General features: G+C 33.2%; 1 protein-coding gene across 1 annotated transcript; it reads right to left on the bottom strand.

Annotated features, from left to right (window-relative positions):
- Positions 1–613: 613 nt before the first annotated feature.
- LOC137926622 (uncharacterized) lies at positions 614–24,290 on the bottom strand. The gene is made up of 2 exons (XM_068770288.1): positions 24,123–24,290; positions 614–1,243 (listed from the first exon to the last, which is right to left on the bottom strand). The coding sequence occupies exons 1-2, from the start codon at positions 24,288–24,290 to the stop codon at positions 764–766; spliced, it is 648 nt and encodes a 215-aa protein (XP_068626389.1). The 3' UTR covers positions 614–763.
- Positions 24,291–25,206: the final 916 nt, after the last annotated feature.

Raw genomic sequence — 25,206 nt, 5'->3', positions numbered from 1 at the left:
ATTTAATACATAATATTTGCAAGGACGGACTAACTAAATAATTCCTTTATTATATTGTTAAAAATAATATACATCACAATATACTTTAGTGAATTTAAATGTACAATAAACACGTGTGTATTCTTGGAATGCATAGATACATCTGAAATATTGGTACGGACATTCTATTGATTAATTTTATTATTGATATAAAAAAAAAACTGTACAGTATAAGTATGACATTTGATACACTCAATACACGCACTATATTTATGTTGAGGCTTATAACGATGATTGAATTTCATCACCAAACTCATCGATATACATAATGTTTTTTGCCAATATAGGAGACAATGAAGCGGTTGACCTAATATACCGTCAAGTCTATCTAACAAACATGTACTAACTATGCCATGTTCAAAATATGATTGTTCAATAAGATTTAAAGACTTTATGTGTGGGCTTGGCGGTGGTAATTAAATAAAATTTGAACTGAACGCACTATTTTTATATAAAATAAGCATTAGTGGCAGCTTCATGAAAAAGTATTTACATAATCGCAATTATGGAAGAAGGAAGATTCAAAAATGCACAACATATATTCGAGACCATTGGAAGAAAATAGAAAAGAAAAATTGAATACTTTGACTCTTCTTTCATTCTAAATTCACTCCTACTCAACTTAAATATACGAGTATATAAATGCAACAGTGACATTACATCTCCACGAGTGACCATCGTAGAGAAATTGTCGTTACTAATAGAAGATGATTGTTCGACAGGCTCATAAAGTGCTCACGAGCTCTATGCCCTCGTTGATGAAGTTCTGGGCGCGCTCATCCTCGGCGTCAGGGTCGAGGTCCAGCGTTGTGCATTCTGTGCGCACGCTGCAACTGTCGTCACTGTCGTTAACGTTGAAGTACGTGACGGTAGCGTAGCAGACTGGGCGAGCGTGGGCGGGACTGCTACGAGTCGACTCGTAAGCGGAGTCCGCCCGCCCTCCATCCTCAGACCCCGCGTAGCTCTGTAAGCTGGCGTTATGAGAGCTGTAGCTGTTGTAGCCGCTGTAGCAGGAAGCGTTCTCGTAGGACTCGTTGGCGATGTGGATAGGGGGTAACGAGGTGCGGCAAGGACAGAAGCCCTGGAGATCAATCTCTGGTCGCGCGTCCACTGTGCCGCTGTAGGATGGCGAGCGCACAAGCGCCGGCGACACGCGGTTACGTCCCGGCTTGCGGCTCTTGTTTCTCTTGAACAATTTGAAGGCCTGCGGGAGAAGCGATAACAATTTTTATATTCCTATTTTAAAAAAAATTGACACTTCTGGTAAATACATAGAACTGTTTTATCATATTAACTCTATAAATCTACTAGATGGCGCTAGCCATTAAATCTCATATATTTAGTACTGATTTACCGACGTTTTATTCTCTTTAATAACCAATCTGTATTCGTGGAAAAGGTCTTCCAGAAAATAAATAATTATGTATCACAAAAACTGTGATTCTGTCTGAAGCAGGACAGACGATCTTGGTATGGTAGTGGAAAAACGAAGAATACAGGCCGATGTGATCGGGTACCATTGGAAATCTAGGTGGGTAGCCTATAAGCAGATGGTTACGCCTTATAGCTGAAATAATGAACCATCATGTACCACTTTGTTGCACAGTAATATATTTAATAATATCATTGCATATATACATGTAAATATATGAAATTAATACGGTCTATGGCTTACTGACCCAGTAAGAAACAATGCTGGTGCGACCGCGTCGTTATCGAGTGACTGATAGCGTTAAATCTAGTCCCGTCGTCGTCAGGTTAAGGGTTAACGTAATAGTCAAGTCACTAAATATTTAAGTGAGGTGTCTTGCTAACAATGTGTTCATTTTTACGTTTACTGAATAGTGTTAGCCATTCGGTAATTGTAACTTGCAACCTTAGGTCGCGGGTTCGATAAAAAGATAAGATAACATACGTTTATTCAACATTGGAACTTTTAACAGAACTCTTATTGATTGTCAACTTATTATTTATTTATTTTTGACTCTACTCTGCTTCGCAATGTGTTATAGTTATAGTATATATCTAATATATAAAATTCTCGTGTCACGGTGTTCGAACTTGAACTCCTCTGAAACGGCTTGACTGATTTTTACCAAATTTAATATGCGAGAATCGGCTACTATCTATTTTCTATACCCCTAAATGATAAAGGTTGTTCACACTTAAAAATTTTTTTTTATTTTTTTAACGAAATTTTTTGTTTTTATTTTTTTATGATACAGTATACAAGGATACATACAACCATAAATTTTCACCTCTCTACGATCAACCCTTATTTTTTATTTGTAAATTAAAATATCATTTTTTTTGCAAAACAACGTTTGCGGGATCAGCTAGTATATATATATACTTCATCAGATATAGCCTAGATAAAATCAAAATTTGATTCTCAGGACACAGTTTTATATATTATAAGGACATCAGCGTCTTTTGTACCGTGGTATTAACCACATACTGAGATCGCCAACCCGCCTGCAATGCGTGGCGATTATGGTACATCCCTCAACGCGACACAAACACATTAAGGCAGACAAGTAGAATTGTACGATACTCTAGAGAAAGTCTTATTTTGACCTACTAAAGCTTTTCAATGTTTCCTTAGAGCTTTTCACATGTGCAAGCCCATCGTCTCTGAGACTGTTGTGTCTCAGCAAAACTAAAACACATCGTCTTACTGTGCTTCAATATTTTAACTTAGCAATATTTAGTACTTTACATTTTTGCCACTCTTCATAGTCCTAACAAACTACAAGAAAACCTAAACAAAGGTGTTGTGTTATATTTAAATAGGTCCTAATTTTTTGGGGACCTCTCCTACTTCCCCTGTCGTTGGTATAGGGGTACTATTTTCACAAACACTTTTTTTCATCATATCATTTACGTAATCCTCTTTGCTATACATTTTTTCCTAACCTAACCTAACCTCACTTTCGTCACCTTCCCGCCAAAATACTAAAGGCTTACATTTTATTCTGTTTTGCTTGAATTTTATTTATTTTCAATTTTCACATCACATTTATCATAGATTTAAGTATTTATTTTAACTATTCTGATAAACTTTTTTTGTCTACTTGTTCCTTTATAGTATCATATAGCCTCTCCTATGACTCTTCTGCAACAATCTAGAAAGATCCCGCGACTTTCCTCGTTGTCCATTTACGATTCCAGATATAAATAATAGTATTTAAAATGAGTTGAATACATATATGTATATACATTGATAACGCCGCGTTCGATGACCCTGAGTCATTGATTAGAGCCAATATATTCGTAATAGGTGTCTAAAATGTTGCAGCATATTGGGCCACGGCCTATTAGAACATTTTAGCGCTCCACGAATATTTTTTTACATTATTTTACAGTCGAAATGGCTTCCTTATCAGACATCCTCGGATACGACAGTAGGCCCTCTCTTCTGTAGGTACTATCTCTGATCTACATACTAACTTAGTTATTCCCTATGAAACATCGGGATGATATTACATTTTTAATTTATTGATTATGAAGCCTCCATATTTACGTTCCCGAGAAAGAACATTGGCTTGGCACGTTTATTGCTGCTGCGATGCCTTGCATCGTGTGAGTAGAGAAAATCTGCGTTGTCTCCCTCACTGCGGCAGCAATATCTCAGTGATTACTTTAAATAAATACATTTAAAAAACTTTTAAGTTAAACGGTATTTTGATACTCATATTGTGGTGGTTGTGGAAAAATATGTACCTAGTCCGCCATATTGGAACGGCGTCCATGTTGAATTTTATATTTTGACATAATCATCGTGTTTTACTAGTGTAGCCCTTTCATTTGATACCCATATTGAGGGGGTTAAGGAAAAATATGTAATCCGCCATTTTGTATCGGCGGCCATCTTAGATTTATAATGTTATTGATTTTATTATATTGTATTGTCATCTAAATTAAATATGTGTACCAAATTTCAGATCAATCTGAAAACGGGAGGGTGCTTAAATTTCAATTTCTAATTTTGATCCAAATAAATTTCGTACGGGTCGAACTAAATATAAAACCGTTTCATAACAAGAAACAGTTGACTATTCCATTCATTTATGTTTATGCATTAAAAGCAATGATATTTCAATGCTAGTTTATTTAAACTGACAGCGTCTGTGAACAAATATGACCTCAAGTCGCAATGACAAAAAGTTCTCTTAGGGTCCATATGACCTTACAACGCACTAGCTGAAACTCGCGTGCAAACAGTGCCGCAGTTATCGTTTCAGATTGAGTGATTTAGATTTTTGGTGATAGAATTTAATAAGCGCCGAAATCTCAGATGGAGATACAATATGTACATAGAAACATCAAAACATCGTAGGCATAGTGTAGACATGTAGCAACTGTTCAAATATTAAACCTTTCGTAGACCTTCGTAGATCTTTAAGGATGCGTCTGGAACGTCCTATCTTCATTTAAACCTCAAAGATAAACAAATATACAGAAATATTCACTGTAAATGTTTTAAAATAAATATTAACACTCAAAATTTAATACTCTAACTGACTTGTTAGTTATGAACGTATAAAGATCTATGTAAGAAAAGGACCAATATATAGCTACTTCCGCCGATGCAGTAATAGTCGTGCAATAAAGTGCACCGCCCGCCAGCCCGCTGATAAATGGCATTTAGGAAGTAGTTTTGGGAGTAGCTATATATTGGTCCTTTTCTTACTTAGGATGGACTTCCGCAAAATAACGCCTGAATCCATTAGATGTATATAGATCTATAGATTTACTTCAAAATGTTACTATTAACATTCAAAGGTCCTCCCCATGAAGTGACCGTAAATTTTTAACTACGACACGTAAATAGCGTTACGTAAATGGCAGCTTGACGGTGAATTATTAAACTGTGACGTCAGCAAGCCGTGACGTCATGAAAGGTCATTAAATTTCAACGTGCTCTTTGGCTTTTCACCATAGCAATGAAAGCTTATTACGCAGTTAACGTAACGGAAAGTTATTAAAATAGATTTATTTAAATTAAAATAAAAAATGTAAAACTGATGTTGCTGTGATACTGAAAAAGAAAATACAACTGAAGCGTTTGAGGATGGATGAAAGGAATGGAATGATTGAGAAATGAAGATGGAATTATGGAATGATAGAAGGAAGAAAAAAAGATATTGTGAACTATGGAAGACGAGGACGAAAATAAAAAATTCATGTGAAAAAGCAGTTAGGAATTAAAAAACCCTGTACCCAACAAAATAGGGGTGGAAGGAGAGGTCCCAATAGCGGAGGCCTCAAAAAAAATGTAACGGAAGGTTGAAACCGTTCGATTTTTTAACTCACAACTTTCAAATTATAAAATGAAGCCAATCATTATTCAAGAAGTCTGATTCGAATTAAGTTTGCGAAAAATTTCTATGAATAATTTAGTATTTATCATCAACAATAACTAAACTACAAGAGAATACAAGACTGTTCTAATCTTGTATATATACTTTCACATTTGAAGTAGACATATGGTTGGTGGTACCACAAGGTAAACTGATTTTTGTTAGCAAATTGATGGAAAAAGTATTTGAGGTCAATGACCTAATCGATGCTTGAAGGTAGCAATGGTAGCCCAGCAGTAGAAGACCTAAAATTGCAATCTTACATAATTCACACTTTGCGCATTCATACGATTGCCAGTGCTCACAAACAGGTTCTCATAGGATAGCTTAGCTTGGTTTCGGTTGAAGGTGATGCTGTTAGTCCGGGGGCTTTTACAGCTTCATCAGAACTGAGTTAACGAAGCGGAAGGGTCCGTGAACTTAAATCAGAGGATGGACAGTAGCGTCCTCTGCGTAAATTGATACTACATTGAACGCCAACTCGCCTACCAAGCGATTCCGGTATATCTATCATGAATAGCTTTTGATGAAGACTATACCCTTTTTTTTTTCTTTTTTTTTTAAATAGTCCCCGCTGTTGGGGACCTTTCGTTCCCCTATCTCGTGTGGGACAGGGACTTTTTATTTCTAGTAATTTTATTCATATTTTTTATTATTATCATTCTTCTCTTTCATGTATCATCTTATCTGCCGTACTGTTTCTTTCATTCTACAATTTTCCCAGTCTTTCTCTTTCATTCATCATTAGCCATACATCCATCCTCAACCACTACATTCTAGGTTTCCTTACTATTTTATTTTGCAACATTACATTTATTGTTCAAATATTTAACACGTATTTTCTTTGTAATTATCATCTTATATTATACTATTTATTGCACTATTTTTGGTACTAATATATTCGAAGACTATACCTTTCAGTAGGCATCTATGGCCTGAAACAAAGGCCTAATGGATGGGCGTGGTTAGGCCCCGAATAGTTTGACTAACGACGTAGTTAAGCTTGCGAAAAGTTGCTGAATGTAGACGGCGGAGATTGGTCATCGTAGCGATCTTTGAAGGTTTAGCCGTGGAGTACTCTATCAGCTGACATGATCAAATATGTCGTTATATATTCACTTATAAATCTATGATAGAAGATCCAAAAAGATCCCCCAATACTTTCAGTATATATAAGAAAAAGAAGTAGAAATAGTGAAACATAGAAATACTAATAATACATATAGTTAGTAAAGCATTGTCTTACTGATTGCATAATCACAAAGTAGGATAGTTAGCGCGTAGAAGCAACAAACAATTAACATTTAAAAGCAGATAACCTCTATTGTCACCGCGGACTCGACACAGTACGTTATGTTTTATGCCGATGTCAAAGAGAAGCATCTTATTCATTTACACAAATATCTATTAACCTTTAACTATGGACGTCATTTTTTTGTAACACTACCATGGACGCGCGGTCTCTCGGACCGAAGTTCTGTTCTGTTCTGAAGTCTAAATATTACGTAAATATTAATTTTATTTGCACTCTTTTGTATTTATAGTTTTTTAGATATATTGAAATTAAATAACTTCGAGACCTTTAATCGATCTTTCCTTATTTGTAAATAAAATAAAGCATACTAACAATTAAAGGCACTTTTTGGCGTACATTTACTAGAGATCAATTTTAGGACGAAAAACTCGAATGAACTAAACTTTTAAAAAAAAATAACAATCAAAACTATAAATCTAAGGTTCAACCTAATATAAAAACGAATAAAAGTCTTCTCAAATTAAAATACAAAATTTTTGACATTGGTCCAATTGCTTAAAATTATTGGCAGTCCTTGTAACAAGGGTTTGGAACACTGTAAACATATGACCTGCCTACAACTTATACAAGTGTAATTGGACTTTCTCTACAGTTTTGGCGGACAAAGACGACATGTTTTTCGCTTTAATGAATCTCTCTCCTGGCTAGGGGGTTCATCTAGGAGCATATCTGCCCCTAATAAAACTCGCCTCATTATCATTTTCAATTCGTTTGAAATATTTGGTTTTATTGCTCGTCTTTGCATATGCGGAACGACTAAAGATCGTGCTATTTTTTTTAGGCATACTCCACTTTCTATTTTTTGCTCTGGTGCTCATTGTGTAGTACATGAGCATTTATACCACACAAGTCAAGAATGCGATATAAAATGAGCATAGGCCATCTCCTCGTTCAATATTCATTGACATTTTAAATGAAAATAACATAAAACAATCAAATTAAAAAAGTCACCGTTTATATTATTTACGCAGGAAACGTGGACGTGCGGTCCGACAGACCGCGGTTAAAGTATAAAGTAAAATAACTCAGCCAATTTGTGTCCGCCGACACAACTTCTCATCTCAACATACGTTTCGGCGCTAAAACTAAAGCTACTGAGAGCATTAAACGCGGGGAGCAAGAGGAAAGGGGTAAACAAAAAAATTACAAACTGCATGCGGTCTGTGAGACCGCGCGTCCACAGTTAAAGGTTAAGGATTGTTTACAGTTATACATAATGTTATAAGATTAATCCTTCTTACTTTCAGCCGGTGGTCGCCCACTGAAAGGTATAGGCCTATCCGGCTTCATTTGATAAAAACATTAAATCTTTTAAACGTATTTCCAATCATCAAAGTTGTAAACCGAAGTATGTATTTATTCAAACTTTCAGTACAAAGTATACGGTATAAGTATATAATTATATAAAGTATTTTCATTTAAAATCCTGAAAACCTGTATTATAATCCGTTTTTGTTATATAAATTATTTAAATTTATTACATGACTAGTTGCGCCCGCGACTTCACCCGCGTGAAATTAAAAAAAATAGTATTTAATTTTTTTTCGTTTAAGAGTTTTTCAAAAATAAAACTAAGTATCCTAAGTTACTCCTTATTTAGTTACCTGCTAGTAAAGTCCCGTCAAAATCGGTTCAGCCAATAGATGAGTCGAAATAGACAGATATTTTTTTGTAATATTACACACTGACACTAATTTTATTTATATGGATAGATGTAACCAAAGCGTATATGTAAACAGTGCACAAAATTCAAAACATTACTTTTCCAAAATTTACCTTGAACTGTTTATTTGAAACAACAGAAGAGTGTGTTCCACGCGAAGCGATGGGGGAAAAGTTTATCTATAACACTATAGAAAACTAATTTAAACTTGTCACAATAAAATGCCAACCTTACCGTCCAATCTTACATAGTGGCAATTTGGTTTAGGTACACTGTCACGAAAAACAACGTCGTGGAAATGTCGACACCACACCCCCATCTCGGGGCAATCACTTTGGGGAACCCACCCCAGGTCACTGACCCTTTATCTACCCTCGACGATTCATAACTTTTCAATTTGCAAACTATACATTTTATTACGATCTATTTCGTAGATTAACTAATTATTAATATTCAATAATACTAAAACAATGGTAGTTGAGACAAGAAAGACTCTCATTAGCTGGTAGACGCGGGGAGGGTATAGACGTAGTTAAGGTTGTGAGGAGTAGCTGAATGCTGGCTGCGCAGGACCTGTCATCATGACGACCTTTGGAGGAGGCCTATGTCCTGCAGTAAGCATCCATAGGCTAAAATAAATACATTTAAAAAACTTTTAAGTTAAACGGTTTTTTGATACCCATATTGTGGTGGTTGTGGAAAAATATGTACCTAGTCCGCCATATTGGAACGGCGTCCATCTTGAATTTTAAATTTTGACATAATCATCATGTTTTACTAGTGTAGCACTTTCATTTGATACCCATATTGAGGGGGTTAAGGAATAATACGTAATCCGCCATTTTGTATCGGCGGCCATCTTAGATTTATAATGTTATTGATTTTATTATATTATATTGTCATCTAAATTAAATGGTGTACCAAATTTCAGATCGATCTGACAACGGGAAGGTGCTTAAATTTCAATTTCTAATTTTGATCTAAATAAATTCCGTACGGGTCGAACTAAATAAAACCGTTTAAAGATTAATATTAAAACGATTATTTTGTATTAAACAAAATGTTACAAATTATGTAATTAAAATGCGTCCATCCAACACCTCCTAACTTCCCAAACAAAGAAAATAAATAATAATTATAATGTAAATAATAAAACCTCTAAGAAATGTGGCGAAGGATACCGATGCTTAAATGTAAAGGAATGCTGTGAAAAAAAGAGACAGATGAAAGGAGGAAGAAAGAGAGAGAAAAATAAAAATGAATAAAATATAGATAATATTAACCCTGTCCCTAAAATAAGATAAGAGAACGAGAGGATCCCAATAGACCCTCTATTGGGATCCTCTCGTCCATAAAGAAAAAGAAAAGAATATTAACAGGGTTATGTATCTGTCCATTTTATTGATAGAAGTTTATCACTACGCTGACTGATCTGTGGTCTCCAATTCAGAAGAAGACACAGCGGCTATTTCTTCGCTATGTGACCTGCGCATTGCCACTTTAATTTGCCAATCCATTGGCTATTTCGGTTAATTTTACTCGTCTACGGATCTCCTAGTTCTAGATTCGACCTCGTAGAAAGCTATTCTTCTGATCTATAATAGCTTGAGAACTTGAGATGAACGTGCTTGAGATAAACTATCCAAGGCAAGGAGAGTCCTCCATGCACCTGTGACCCTGTGGTGGACCAGACTGTGGTGCACTTGCTCACCAGCTGTCCCGTGTATGGAAGGCAGAGGTATGAGTGCGAGATGTAACTGTGTGCGAGCATAAAGAGGGAAAACATCTCTTTATTAAGTCACGACCAATCACGAAAAATTCTTTTAAATTTCTGCAAATACATTACAAACAAAACAGTGAGTAGTAATAAGACCCAACCTACCTCATACAATAATACAAGATAATTTAAGCGAGTAGTATTAGCAAAATATTATTATATAGCAGCATTGAACTAATTTAAGAAAATAGTATAAGAATATAATTGTAAAAATAAAGAAAAGACATAAACATAACCAAAATGTAAATTAGCATAGATGTAATTTTTAGAACTGAGGTGAAGAATGAGAGAAGACGAAAGAAAGAAACGTAATAAATGATAATGAGTGGAAGACATTGTGATGTGTGGCAGTAGAGAGAATGAATGATAATGTGACGTATGACAGAAGAAATAAATTAAGAGTGTGAATAACTTATTGTAAATATTTAAAACCCTAACCTTACCCATGTTAGGGGAACACGAAAGGCCTCCAATATAAGGGGGCCAAAAAAAAACTATCCAAGGAAAACCAAACAACTTCTTCTCCAACAGTGTGAATGTACTTTTATTCTTACTGATATAAAACACGTGTATATACAACACAATAGAATTAACTACATCGGATATAATTATCATATCTTACAAAATATGGCGACATTAAAAATATTCATTTAGTTACAAATATTTATTTTGACCTTTAAAATAAGGTTGGAGGGCGGACATAATGCTATTACGCGTTCTGTCCCAGCCGATCCGCTAGACCGTGAACATTTAACACTCGCCGAAAATATCAAAGTAAAAAAATTAAAAGCCCTATATAGAAAGTACATAAGAAACATTTATATAGAATGATTGGTTATAGGTGTAAAAACTTAAAAATAGTTATATCTTAAATTAGCTGATCCCGCAAACGTTGTTTTGCAAAAAAAAATAAAATTTTTAATTAACAAATGTAAGATAAGGGTTGATCGTAGAGGGGTGAAAATTTAGGTTTGTATGTATTTTTGTATGCTGTATCATAATAAAATAAAAACCAAAAAAATTGTCTAAAAAATTAAAATTAAATTTAGGGGTGGACCACCCTTATCATTTAGGGGTATGGAAAATAGATAGTAGCCGATTCTCAGACATACTAAATACGCATGTAAAATTTAGTAAAAATCGGTCAAGCCGTTTCAGAGGAGTTCAAGTTCGAACACCGTGACACGAGAATTTTATATATTAGATATAGTTTCATCATCTATATTCCTGAACTTATTTGCTACCAATTAACACATAGTACACCCTAAACATAAGTTTCTAGAATAATAAATAGTGTAACGATAAGACAGTAAAAAGTTTTTTTTTTTTTAAATCCAATTGTTTCGTATTAAAATCAAATCTCTCTTTGCAGTCTTTGTAACGTCATTAATATAACATATTTGAGAGTGATAACTTTATAGAGAATGATTGGAAATATGTGTAGAAAATTTAAAGCTTTTTGCTGAAAAAATGGATATAAATTCAGCATTTTAAAGGTTTTCAATCTATAACAAATTACTTTGAACATATAAAACTCTGTTAACTTAGTATTTCAGGAGTATAATGCGATCCATAATTAAAGATAGATTTAAATGTAAAAAAATATTAAATGGAAATGAAAAAGGTTTTATTTAATATACACATTATAGAGAAATAAATAAATAAAGTTTTTTTAATTTTAGTGATTAGGACACACTTTCAATAAAACAGTATCGCTTTTTGGTAAGCAACGAGAATCAACGCGAGATATTTTAGAATTTCTGTAAGTTATAGAAACAATAATAAAAGGTAATAAATAATAAGTACAAATAAAAGTGATAAATAATTTCAACCTGTGATTAAATTTTTAAATCGTTACAAATTTAATCTGTGGTATACCCAGTAACAAATAAAAAAATAATATATATGTTAAAACCAAAAAAATAAAGTTATAAACGTATATGTAGAATTAAGAAGAGAAGGTGATGAAAGAGAAGCTATGTATGTATGAAAAAAAAATGAGAAGGAATGAAAAATAATGAAGAAGACAAAAACTTATGTAAAAAAAATAATTATAGTAAAAAAAAACACTGGTCACATATCGAAGTACGAGAGGGCAGAAACGGGAGTATTAAAAACATACAACAGTAATGGGTTCTTATATTCCACTAACACAGTAACAGTCTTCAGAGATTTAAACGCTTTGGACTTGAACGCCTAATATGACTTATAAATATTCTTTCACACCTAACAATTTATTTTAGACACACAGATTATAAAATATTTATTCTACAATAATGAAATTACAACGCAATAACGAATACAACGACAATTAACATTATCCTTTGTTAATAATGTCCATAATAAAAAGATAATTGTGTAGCAATAAATCGCAGGTCCCTCGATCATTTAGCTATTTGTGTCGAGACGATATCGCTTCCCGCGCACCGCTATCGTCCGCCATTATTCATCGTAATGGCCGCCAACACGGCTGATCGCTTCTGTGCACTTTTTGGCGGGAATCGCCATGTTATTTTTTTCACACTAATATCCACAGACATCGTTATATAAAGTCCTATTTTTAATTTAAAATTTTAAATCTACACGTAGTCAATATATAGCAAATTACTATCTTCATATTTTTTTCAAAACATCTCAATTTATTGAAAGTCATAATTTTTGAGTATTATTATTTTGTTTTAATTAATGAACTTTAGATTTGTATAATTTGGGGAAATTTTTAAGGTTGTATTGCTAATTATTCATAAAAATTATGCTCGGTAATTAAAAACAAATTTTTGACGTTTCAGCAGTTATATACTTAAAAACGGTAAAGTTTTTTTTTTATTATTACAATTTGACTTTTAGAAACACTATCGCCACACAATTATAGATTATACAAACATAGAGTAAACATAATTTCAAAGTTTACAAATAAAAGTATTAATAACTTATCATTAGAAAACCTTTTATTCATAATGTAAACAAATAATTAGTTTTTCTTTTCAAATATCAGTGCGGACTTGGAGCCCTTGCAACTTTGTTGAAAGATGCCTTTATACGGGAATTTAATTTTTTTTCTAATTTCTATCACATTGGGCTATGATCGTAAGTGGAGAATAACATTAACAAATATATAATTAGGTAAAAACAATGATTACTTAATATTCTTTAACAAATATTTGGACTCTTTGGTCTCTTTCAGAGACTGGCCGTAAATGTTTTAGCATTACAGATTCTATTCGTTATTTCAAACACTTTTCTAGCATTCCAACAGTTTTACTAAAGCGCCTTTCATACGTGTTTTATTCGTTATTATATCGATTACTACAGCATAAGCGATGTCTGTTGATGTGAAAGCGTCTTAATCAACAAATAGAGAGGCTGATATCGGAGCATACGTCTTGTGTAAGCAGTGATAGCGCAGAGATATGTTGGACACGATAAGAGGGTAAACAACTTGGGACGAGCCGCGGGAGGGATACGCGGGAGGGAGAAGAGGTCTCGCGCGAGGTTTGAACAGCAAATTACTATTATTATAACTATCATACTATAGATAAATCTATACGTCGTGTGCTTGTACATTTTTGACAGTTGCAGTTAAAGATATTATCAGAGGGCACTAGGAGTCAACACATTGAACAATGGAAAAACCATGAGTAATTCTGCCAAGATAGAGTAGCAATGCCTAACAGTGAGTCCGCCAAATCTTTCTGGAGTAATAGGATGATAATTGGAACAGTAATAAAAAGGAATAAGACATGAGTCAATAGAAGAGACATAAATATTGTGAATAAACTGCGAAAAGCTTAAATAAAAATTTTGTGACATAGGAATGAATAATAGTAAAAGATAATAAAGTAATGGACACAAAATAAAAGTAAATAAATATGTAAAATAAAGATCAAAAATAAAAATTTTGAATTGTGACAATATTCTGGAGGGAAAGCAAGGGAAAAAGGGACGATGTATGATAGGTAATAAGGCATGGAAAGAAATGGAAGAGAATGAGAACGACAACAGAGGAATAAAAGAAAGATCTGAAGAGAGACAAAAGAAGAGCGTGAAAACAACAAGAAATTTTGTGAAAAAGTTATTGAAAATAATGCCCCAGCTTACACATGACAGGGGAGTACGAATGGTTCCTAAAAACGGAGGCCAACAAAAATTAATGTAACATACTTCATAGTGATCACTTTATTTAGTGTGTAAACGTGAAATACGCAAATCGTTTTGTAATCAATAAATACTGCGACACGAACTTGTTAAACAATACAAATTTGCAACGCGAACTGTCAAACACATGAAATTTCAATTTCATGTTTTTATTTTATATTTTCCTATAAAGCTTATATAAAATGAATGAAATCTGTAATGATATTTTTTGGTAACGCTTAAAATATAGGCCTAAATACATTATCTATAAGAAGTAAGAAAGATTACCACAGATATTATAATAATATTTTTTTACACTACTCAGTTAGTTTTTAATTTTGCTCAGTGTTGCTCGCAGGGTGGTAAGCAATGCAATAAAAAATAACAAAACCAAATAGGAAAACTTGAACCAAAATGAATAATATGCACATGTAAAAGAACTTATTAAATAATAATAGAATGTAAGACTCTAATGTATTAAAAAGTCTACTCTAAACAAACCTGTAATATCAAAAGATAATGATAGAAAATGTAAGAATAAAATAAAGATTAGAAATAAAATTGTACCTAGCCACCTAAGAGTAAAAAGATGAGGAAAGGAAGGCGACGAAAGCAAGAAGGAATGAAAGAACAAAAACAATTGCAAGATATTGTGAAGGATAAAAGGAAAGAATAAAAGAAATTGAGAAGAATTAAAGTGAGTGTAGAATAAAGATAAAACCCTGAAAAAATTATTTGTAAATAAAGTCCCTGTCCCAAACAAAATAGGGGTACGAGAGGCTCCCAATAGCGGGGGCCATAAAAATTTTACTCAGTAGATGGCACTTTATGAACTATAGTAAACTTAACTATAAGGTATTTTAACTTAGACTTTAAATTTTAAAGTAAGTTCCAGCATTACTAATTACGAACATAGACCGATAATAGATCAAAAGAATAATCTATATATAAAGTTTATCCTTACAGATCTAAAACCTAATAAAATAAAAAAATAAAATAAAAATAATTCAAACGCTCTTACGTCACAATGACGTATCAAAAATAGAACATTCTTTTCCCGCCAATTCTTGATGGACATCGATATATTTACTTTTGGCCGCGCTTACGCTCCACGCTGCGTATTGTTTTTTTTTAAAAAAAAAAGTAAATCTCCACCAAGTTTGGCAGTGTGCACTTAAATTTTTCTGCCACTGTTTGGTTTTGGTGCTTATTTTAAATATTTTATTTATTTCATTGTATTACATTGTTCATGGCGCAATACACATTTTATAAAAATAATGTTTTACAATTTAATACTTAAAATTAGCGTCAATACACACTCTTCTTAGCCTTAAAGCTTTTGCACTTATTTCACCCTGTATAATCTGATCACTCTGACATATGTCACTATAATTTTTTTTTTATTGGAATGCGAAAGGCCAATAAATTCTGCAGTACAAAGTCTGTGCGCACGGATTGTAAAAAATAATTCATTCTATTATTTAGCGATCTGATTTTTGAAAGCGTTTTTTTACTATATTATAATTTCCAAAAGAATTGACTTTTGAATAGGGTATACTATACACTAATAGTCAGCAAATCAGTAATATATTCCTTCACAGCTTTTACACCTATAACCAATCATCCTGTATGCTTCGCAGCACCGTAAATTAAAAAAAAATATTACATGTTGTTATCCGAATTTTGACGCTTTTTCTTACTATATTACCATTACGTCTTCTAGTATTTCTAAAATGATTGATTTTTGCTTTGGGATTTTATATATATTTTTACATACACTAAATAAAAACAAATAAGTCTTAAACTGTTATTAAATATATAGCAGATTCAATCCATTACAGCCTTTATACCTATATAATATTAAGTAAAATACAACAAAATAAGTGTTATTACAGACGCCATAGCTCCGTGGAATTAATGCTTCAGTGCTCCGAACAGATTGCCAAAATAAAGTCCTTCAACGGATACGGGTCCTTGAGGAAGGCCTTCGATCAAATCTCAACGTATCTAGTCACTGAGATAAGTGCCAAGAAATATCTCAAGGAAACATTGAACCTTGACATCGAATGCGAATAAAATATCGCATCGAATGTATATTTTTATTCGGCTGCATGTAAACATTGCCGTAGTTCAAATGGCTAGTTGAAATAAAAAAAAAACGAAATTACAAATGGCGTCCTTTGGAATGAGATTTACGGCCCATTATACGCTCGTTATGTGTAAAAACAACATACCGATATCCTCATCCGGTGAGAGCTTGTAAATAATGCAACAGCGAATACATCTCGTGTAAAATAAATATTCCAGCGTATTCCCGCCACGTTTACGTCAAAACAGTATGTTTCCCGCCAAACAGAAAATATTATTTTTTTTATACCATATCTATGGACGGTTCCTTCTTACATTAAAGTTACAACATATATTTATTATTTTAAATAGACTGCTAAATTCGCAAACAGGAAACCACGACATATACATTTAAATATGTATATATATTGACTACTGGCAGGTTCGAAATGTTGATTCTATGAATAAGAACCTTAACAATAAATTGTATAGTTACTCCCTTTAACATCGATTGTACAACCTGTTATAAATATCGTCTGTTTGTGACATGAAATGATTATATCACTCCTAATCCCAGGCATGTTTATCTCCTATATAATCTTTATTACAATAATGTGGTTTATTGATCAATACTGCCTTAACATAAGCGAAGGTAAGTTTACAATTTGTTTACTTGTCCAAAGAAGAATAATTCAACTTTCATCTTCTTTTCAGCTGATTGAAGCCCATTTCAAGACTTAGGCCTCCCTCTAAGATCGCCACTATGACCTTAACTAAGTCGTCAGTCCATCTAGTGGGAAGTCTGCCCACTTTAAATCAACTTTATATAAATAAAAACTTCATGTTACAAATTCATTTTGCCTTCTTGTCTTAAAATAATGATACGGTAGCTAATTTTTTTCATAATTGTCACTGTGATTTTTTTATAAATATATTGTGATGTTGCCTTAGTAAATTTATATTATTAAATACGTGCCTTGCGCTGATTTGTAAATTACTCGAATTCCAATTTTAAATTATTATAAAAACTTTTATGTATTCCATTTCGAATTTGAATGTTGATACAATAAAAAAGGTATAATCGGTGATTCGATATTTAAAAATTGTTTTTTTATTATGAACGCAACATTTCAAATTTAAAACCAAATATTCTCTCTACAAACACGAGTTGCAAATGTGTAGTAATTTTACGGCGGCGTGTTTGAGTACGCATATTTATTTAAGATAGCGGCATAGATGTAATCGGGAAGGCGATGTTTACGCCGGCTTGCCTGTTCTTGGGACGTCACGAAATCTAAATATAATAGTTTGGTTAAATACAAATATATTACTACGCACTCAATATCCATACGTAAATCATGCGTTTATGTAAATATATCGATCTATACAAGGTTAACACTTATAAATATAAACTTAAAACAAGTTAATTCTGGTAAACTATGATTTTTGATTTTATAATAAACTCTTTTGCATTTCTTCTTATTATTACTAATTTTCATGATATGTTTTTTTAGTGATTATAAATCTTGGAGCCGAAAGATTTTCAAGTGGCAATTACGTATTGTTATAACCAATATATTGAATCACAAAAGAACACGACTGATTTTATTGTAGGCTCTTTTTAGATGTCACATTGTGAACCTTTATAGATTTATTTAAGCTTGAAGAATGCCATAAGGGAAAAATAAGTTCAATTTGATTTTAGTTTCTATCAAAAATTAGTTATTTTGATACACTGCGTACAAAAGCGATCAGAAAAAATATTCCAATGTGGAAAGTTAGATGAATAAATGAATAAATTAGCCATGTAATATTCCAAGTGAAACTCAAGTTTATTTTACGAGAGGATTAGTGAAGAATTCAATCCAGTCCAGTGGTAGAGAACTGAGATATGCGATCGTAGGTCGCAGTTTCTATTCACAGTTTATACATTAATTAAATAGAAACTGCAACAGCTTATAAATAAATCCTGAGTATGGACAGCAGCGCCCTCTACTTACTATCACACCACGATCGCCAACTCGCATGTCTTGCATGGAAATTATGATATATCTCCTCATACATCCCCTTACAATGGTAGTAGTTTATGCTGAAGTGAAAAAGACAATCCAGTCAGAACATGCCGATATCCTCACCGTGTCTTCATTCATGTGTTGTGAGCAGTCTGCCGAGAATCGAAGTTCCTACATCAGACTAAACTCCTATACTAACATTCAAAAACAAATATACATTTTAATCTTATATATCCTTGAAATAAGACGTAGTTCGGACGTCATTTTTTATATCAAATGTTTATCAACGACTTACATAAATTGTTCTTTGAGATTTCTACCGCCAATTAAATAATTTTGGTATGTTTGGCAGGTTTGGCTGAATTGGTAGGATTGGTAGGTTCAGTAAGTCTGCTATTTTTTATAATTTTATTAATTATTTTCTGTTTTTTATTAGCTTTTTGTGCACCGTAGACGCTACTTTTTTATTATTATTAATTCTAATTTGAATCGCTGGTGTTTTTTTTTTACAATATTTTTTTTTTCGCTTTTAGTAAGCGTTGACAGTTGGGAGAGAGTTGCCGCTATTTGATACGGATCTTTCTTCTCCCAGCTGCGAGGCACGACAGCGTTTTATAATTTTTACGTAGACGCTACTTAAGTGAGAAAACCTAATATTTTTGGTTCTCCATTTAAATGTAATGTCAGTTTTAAGGCAAGAATGATGCATTGACTTAATTATATATTAACTAAATACCTTTAAAGTATTACTAATGTTGAAAAAAAAACTCTTTTTACTGTACCATAGTTCTCTCTCTACAAAATTATGAACCTGACTGACACCCACAGGGTCAATTCCTGGCATGTTAAGTCTTTACAAAAGTATAAGATTGAAAAAAATGAAATAGAGACTACTAATATCCAATTTAACTCTAATATCACTATATCTACACTTAACCTGTCAACTGCCTATGGACATATTTGTCCGAATACCCCCAGTGCGTATGGGTTAGATCTGCCCGAAATAAAGTAAGCTACATTTTATCGAATCACTTTAAAAATACAGTTCAAAATCGCTTGCTCTGGCTATACCATCACAAGATCATAAACAATAATATTACATTTATCATTTAAAAAAATAAGTTCCTGACACTGACAGACGCCATGTTCAGCACACGAAGGGTTAAATCGATATGCACAACACTAGAGTGTTCTTATTACGAAATTCACATCACTAATCTGTCCGTTATCGATGACACGAGCTGTTGACACGATTCCGCAGGCACTTCACTAATAATGGAAATTTCTTAAGTCGATTTACGAAAAATGTGCCGAAGTGTACACCATTTTACGTGCTAAGTACCTATCGCTAATTGCTACTTGAACATACAATAGAACGGTTGATAGTACTGAAGTAACAAATTATACATCGGCTAATATATATGGAGTCGGCTAATATATATGGAGGAGTGTCGCCAGATCTTTGTGAAGTTTTATAAAAAGGTAATAGGTAAAACAATAAAAAGCATTGTTGAATATAAAAAGATCAAGAATAATGAAAATAATAAACTAAAGTAATAAAATAGGTAACGATATAAATGTAAATTGAGTGCAATATAGATAGTAAAAAAATAAATAAGGAACAAGAATAAATAAACTGTTAAACAAATGATAAAAATAATAAACGTGAAATTGTAGAACTCTGGAGTGAAGGCGAAGGGAGTGAGACGATGTATGGAAAGGAATGAATGATATTGTGAAAGACGAAAGATGAGAATGGAAATAATGACCCTGCCTACCCATGATAGGGGTTGAACAGGAGGCTCCAAAAAGAGAGCCAGATAAAAGAATTGAAGGTCCCATTTCAAGGTCACAAATGCGTGTGTTACAATAATGTAATAATAAGCAAAAACATTTAAAAACAAATTAGAACATTTACATACACACACACATATATATACGTGTGAGTGTGTGGCAATATTTAAGTTTATAGTTCATTATTTTGTAATAGATTAGTTGGAATTATTTTTATGAGAGTGGTATCCCCACGACTGTCAAAAAAAAACGATGTACCTCACCTGACAAGTGTACGCGATGTGATGAAAGACAGATGTCATGTTATTTGTAAAAAGAAAATAAAGAATTTTCCGTTGTTAAAGATTGTGTTGTGCCTCAAATTGAGCCCCATTCCCACATATATATCTAATATATAAAATTCTCGTGTCACGGTGTTCGAACTTGAACTCCTCTGAAACGGCTTGACCGATTTTTACCAAATTTTATATGCGTATTTAGTAGGTCTGAGAATCGGCTACTATCTATTTTTCATACCCCTAAGTGATAAGGGTTGTTCACCCTTAATTTTTTTTTTTTGACGAAATTTTTTGTTTTTATTTTTTTATGATACAACATACAAAAATACATACAACCCTAAATTTTCACCCCTCTACGATCAACCCTTATTTTTAAATTGAAAATTAAAAATATTTTTTTTGCAAAACAACGTTTGCGGGATCAGCTAGTGTATATATACATATTGTTTTGACCTGGCATTCACTGAGGTCACGTTATGTTTTAACAATATTCAACTGCCTGTTTCTAACGCGTCACAGGTGGCTGGCGAACATCTCCCCGGGACATACACTCGGACGAGCGCACACAACACAAGAATACACGCGTTTTGATATAAACACCGCCTCGTTAAGCTTGCCGTGTATATTTATACGCAGAAGAAATTGGAGCTAGTCGAAGTTCTGTACCGGTATTTTTAACTTTTTTATACATTTAGGCAAAAGTCAATCATGCTTGCATCCACACTCATTTAATTTATATTTTACTAATTATAATTTCAATTCAAAAATATTTTTAAAACTTATTTCAAAATTTGTTTAAATATTACTAATTTTAAAAAAACAGGTTTTAAATCACGCAATCATTATTATGTATGGTATTTTTAACTTTTTTACATTTAGGCAAAAGTCAATCATGCTTGCATCCACACTTATTAAATTTATATTTTACTAATTATAATTCGAAAAATATTTTTCATACTTATTACAATTTTTTTTAAATATTACTAATTTTAAAAAATCAGGTTTTAAATTACGCAATAAAAATCATATCAACTGTTTTTTTTTCTTTTGAAACAAAAGTAGTTAATTAATCTGTATAATAAAACGTCATTTACAATGTCTTCTGAATGATAATTGTAAGTGATTATTTATTTTCATATCTTTTAATATTTTCATTTAATGCTTTCGATTTAAAAGATTTAAAACAAAGTAACTCAAATATTTTATGTAAAAATTAAAAAAAAATCGACGCTGGTTTTCTTGACTTATAACAAAGTCTAATTCCCTCTCAAATTTAAATAAAGAACGAACTCTTGGATCGTCAAATCAGATATTGCGACATATTTAAACAGCAACCGTAAACTCTCTACAAAAATATACATAAATATTAGTTACAAAATTTATGTTGCATTTAATTAATATTTACAATATAAATAGAAAATAGATAAAAAACGGATAAAACAGAACCAAAGTGATATATAAAACTGTGATAGAGAATAATTGTAGGATAAGTAATAATAATGTAAAATAAAAATGTACAATAAAAAATGTAAAATGAAAAATGTAATAACAAAAGAGGAAAGAATGAAAGATTGAACAGAGCAAAAGAGAAAGATAGAAGAACTGTAGCATGAAAGATAGATAATAGACCGAAAGAGACAATAAAGTACGAAAGAAGAGAAAGAAAATAAAAAACTACGTGAAAAAATAAATTGCAAATAAAGTCCCTGTCCCACCATAAATCTCGTACCCCTACGAGAGGGCCCCAATAGCGGGGGTCACAACAAAAAAAAATTACATTATATGCTACATATTTTTATAAAGAAATAGAAAATAAAAACGCATCTATATAACCATCCTTGCTATAACAACGATGATAAACAGTTCGACTCGAATTGAATTAATTATATATATATAAAATGAATGTATGTATGTCCTTCATAGCAGTGTTCCGCAACCAGTGTACCATGGCATGTTGATATGCCGTAGATCGGATATAAGTGTGCAGGAGTAAAAATAAATAAATTGAAATTTTACAATTTTTCATTATACATATTTTGTATTGGAGACGCGGTGGCACTTTGCGTTTACTCGTTTCCCGAATTTAGCTTTCGGTGTGCTGTGAAATTATAGTAAATATTCATTTATTTATTTAATATTCTTTATTGTACACGTTAAGATACATTTAATAAGTTTTACAATAATATACAAAAAAGTACAATGGGCGGTCTTATCACGCAAGGCAATCTCTTACAGACAACCATAGTATGGAAAAGGTAAAAGTACTAATAAAGGGTAGTTTACGTGTGCAAAAAATACATATTCACAAACAAATGAACTTAAACATACATATACATACATACGTATATAACATATATACTTATAATAAATAAGGTTTAATACATATTATAAATATAACACAATAATAAATAAAAACATCTAACTTCGATCAGTACTGGTTTGATCGCACTTATTTAGTTTGCCGTATACAAGAAAAGGTTGCGAAACACTGCTTTATACAATCACAAACTATGCATTTGATCACGTATTGATATTTGGCAAAGTTTTTATGCATGAGGTCAAGAAGTTTCTAAGTTGGTATGAAAATTTTTGACAGATGGCATCACTGTCATTCCAATGAATTTCATATATCGCCGTGACAGTTTGTGATGATTTGAATCGAAACGAAAAAAGCGAACGAATGATGATGTTTCGTTTTGTGTGTGACATAAGAATTTGTTATTTTGAAATTCATGTTCTAAATCTTTTTTTGTTAAATCCACGCGGACAAAATCGCGGAGCAGAGTTAGTAATAAATTTAAAAAAACTCAATGGCACCTCATCTTCAACTTGATGTGCAGAGATAAGAGAGAGATCTCTTCATGAGAGATTTAAGACGGAGGCAGTTGTGAAAATGTTTGACAGCTCAAGGGAAGATCTGAACGAATCGAGGCCGGTCGCCGCCCGCATCTCCGAATATAAATCACTGTAACCTCACTCCCTTATCGCGAAAGAGAACCTTGAAGAATTAAAATGAATTAAATGCAAACTATGGTAATCAGAGATTTAATTATAAAAAGGTTATCTCTGCATACTTTTTTAGTCTACAATGTTCATGCACTTCCGCTTAGTGCCAGAATTTTTAATTATTAAAAAATATCCCAACGAAAAATAATTTCATGATTCCAGCCGTGGGATCGACTTGTCGACACTTGCGGACATTGACATATTTATTTTCAAATTATTTTTATGTTAACGTTCAATGTATTTCGTGCATTTGAGGTAAAAATAACTCATTAATTATAAGAAACCTATTGATGTGTAATAATATAATATTATGGTTATATTGGCACCCCTGCAACTCGTCACAACGATGTAGACATTTCTGAGGGTCATGACCCTCTGGAGATTAGAGTTTTTCATTATATTGCTCCACCTGTTCCAATCTTTGGCATCAAAGTTATTTTTTTACGCTTCCTTGTCCGTGTTTCACCATGAACCCGGCTGAAAAGTGATGTCGTGGTCGAGGATGTAACACGCAGACTCAGTAGGTACCTATTCGCTCCGACCTTAAAGAGACCTGGGTTCCATACTCGTGCTATGCAGATCAGAACTGTTAAGTAGAAAAGCTTGCTATGCTTTCAACGAAACTCCACAGTGTTACCTTAGTAGTGTGCCAACTTCCTGTGCACAGTACATACCATTTTCAAAGGTAGGGTAAACACATATTTTGGGAAAGAATCTTTGCTGGAGTTTCTTCCACCAGCTCTTCTTCCAGTTTCGTTTCGAGCATGATTACTACCCTTAGCCAGGAAGTAGCAACCAAGTCGAGCTTGGGTACTCTCAGACGCCCCTGTGTTGGTATCCATAGCGGGTAACAAATGACAGTTCTAGGAGAAATTCCATTTCGGGAAAACCTGTGGAAGCATCCTAGGAGCTTAATCCGGTACAGCAGCACGTAGCGACTTAAGTCAAGACTCTCGAATAAGCTCTTGTGCTGTGCTACCTTTAAGAAAGAATCAGGATATGCACCACCTGCATTCTGCCCTTTAAACCTATTGAATCAGCAAATGCAATTTGGCCATCAGCTAGAAAGGTCTAAATCAATATATTAACACAGTTGTCCGTTAAATCGAAGAAGCGTTTGCATCTATCACTGCAAGGCATAGGTCTTCAGCAAAGTTCGACACGGTCACCGGTCTTGTGCCACATCAAAAGACATTGTGATGATGATCATTGGAGAAAGAATGACAATTAAAAATCCCATCTCCTTAACAATATAAGTGAACTTATACACGAAACATTGAGTTCGATTTTAAGCTTTCGAGGCATGCAGTGTATTCCTATAATCTCCGGGTCGATTCCGATCGATTGTGAATGTACAGAAATACCATTTAAACTAGGCTACGGACTGGCCACGTACGGCGGACGCGAGCTTTTTTTAGAAAACCCGTTAAGTGCGCCGTAGATACGCAAAACACGTGGTTGCAATTGTGTTAACTTCTTCAATACTAGACTAGGCCTTCCACTTGTTAGGCTTCATCATATGGGTCCCGCTATTCGGGTCCTTTCGTGCAACCCCCATCTCGGACTCACATTGACAGTTTTGTTTAATCATTCATTCACATTCATTTCTTTTATTTTCTCTTATTGCGTCCTTCTTAACACGTTCACTGCGGCTTGAGGTCGATTCAGCCTCATGGTAGACTTTGCACTGGTGCGGCGCGTAAAACTCGTGTTTTCTCTCTAGTGCGGCGGCTGTTTACACTCAACCGTATGAGGTAT

This window comes from Battus philenor, unplaced genomic scaffold (genome assembly GCF_028537555.1).
Source record: "Battus philenor isolate CCGP_79_NKW_IND1 unplaced genomic scaffold, ilBatPhil1.0.hap1 SCAF_3, whole genome shotgun sequence".
Taxonomy (NCBI): Eukaryota; Metazoa; Arthropoda; class Insecta; order Lepidoptera; family Papilionidae; genus Battus; species Battus philenor.
Note: the sequence above shows the minus strand (reverse complement) of the source record. Positions and strands in the feature narration are given on the sequence as shown.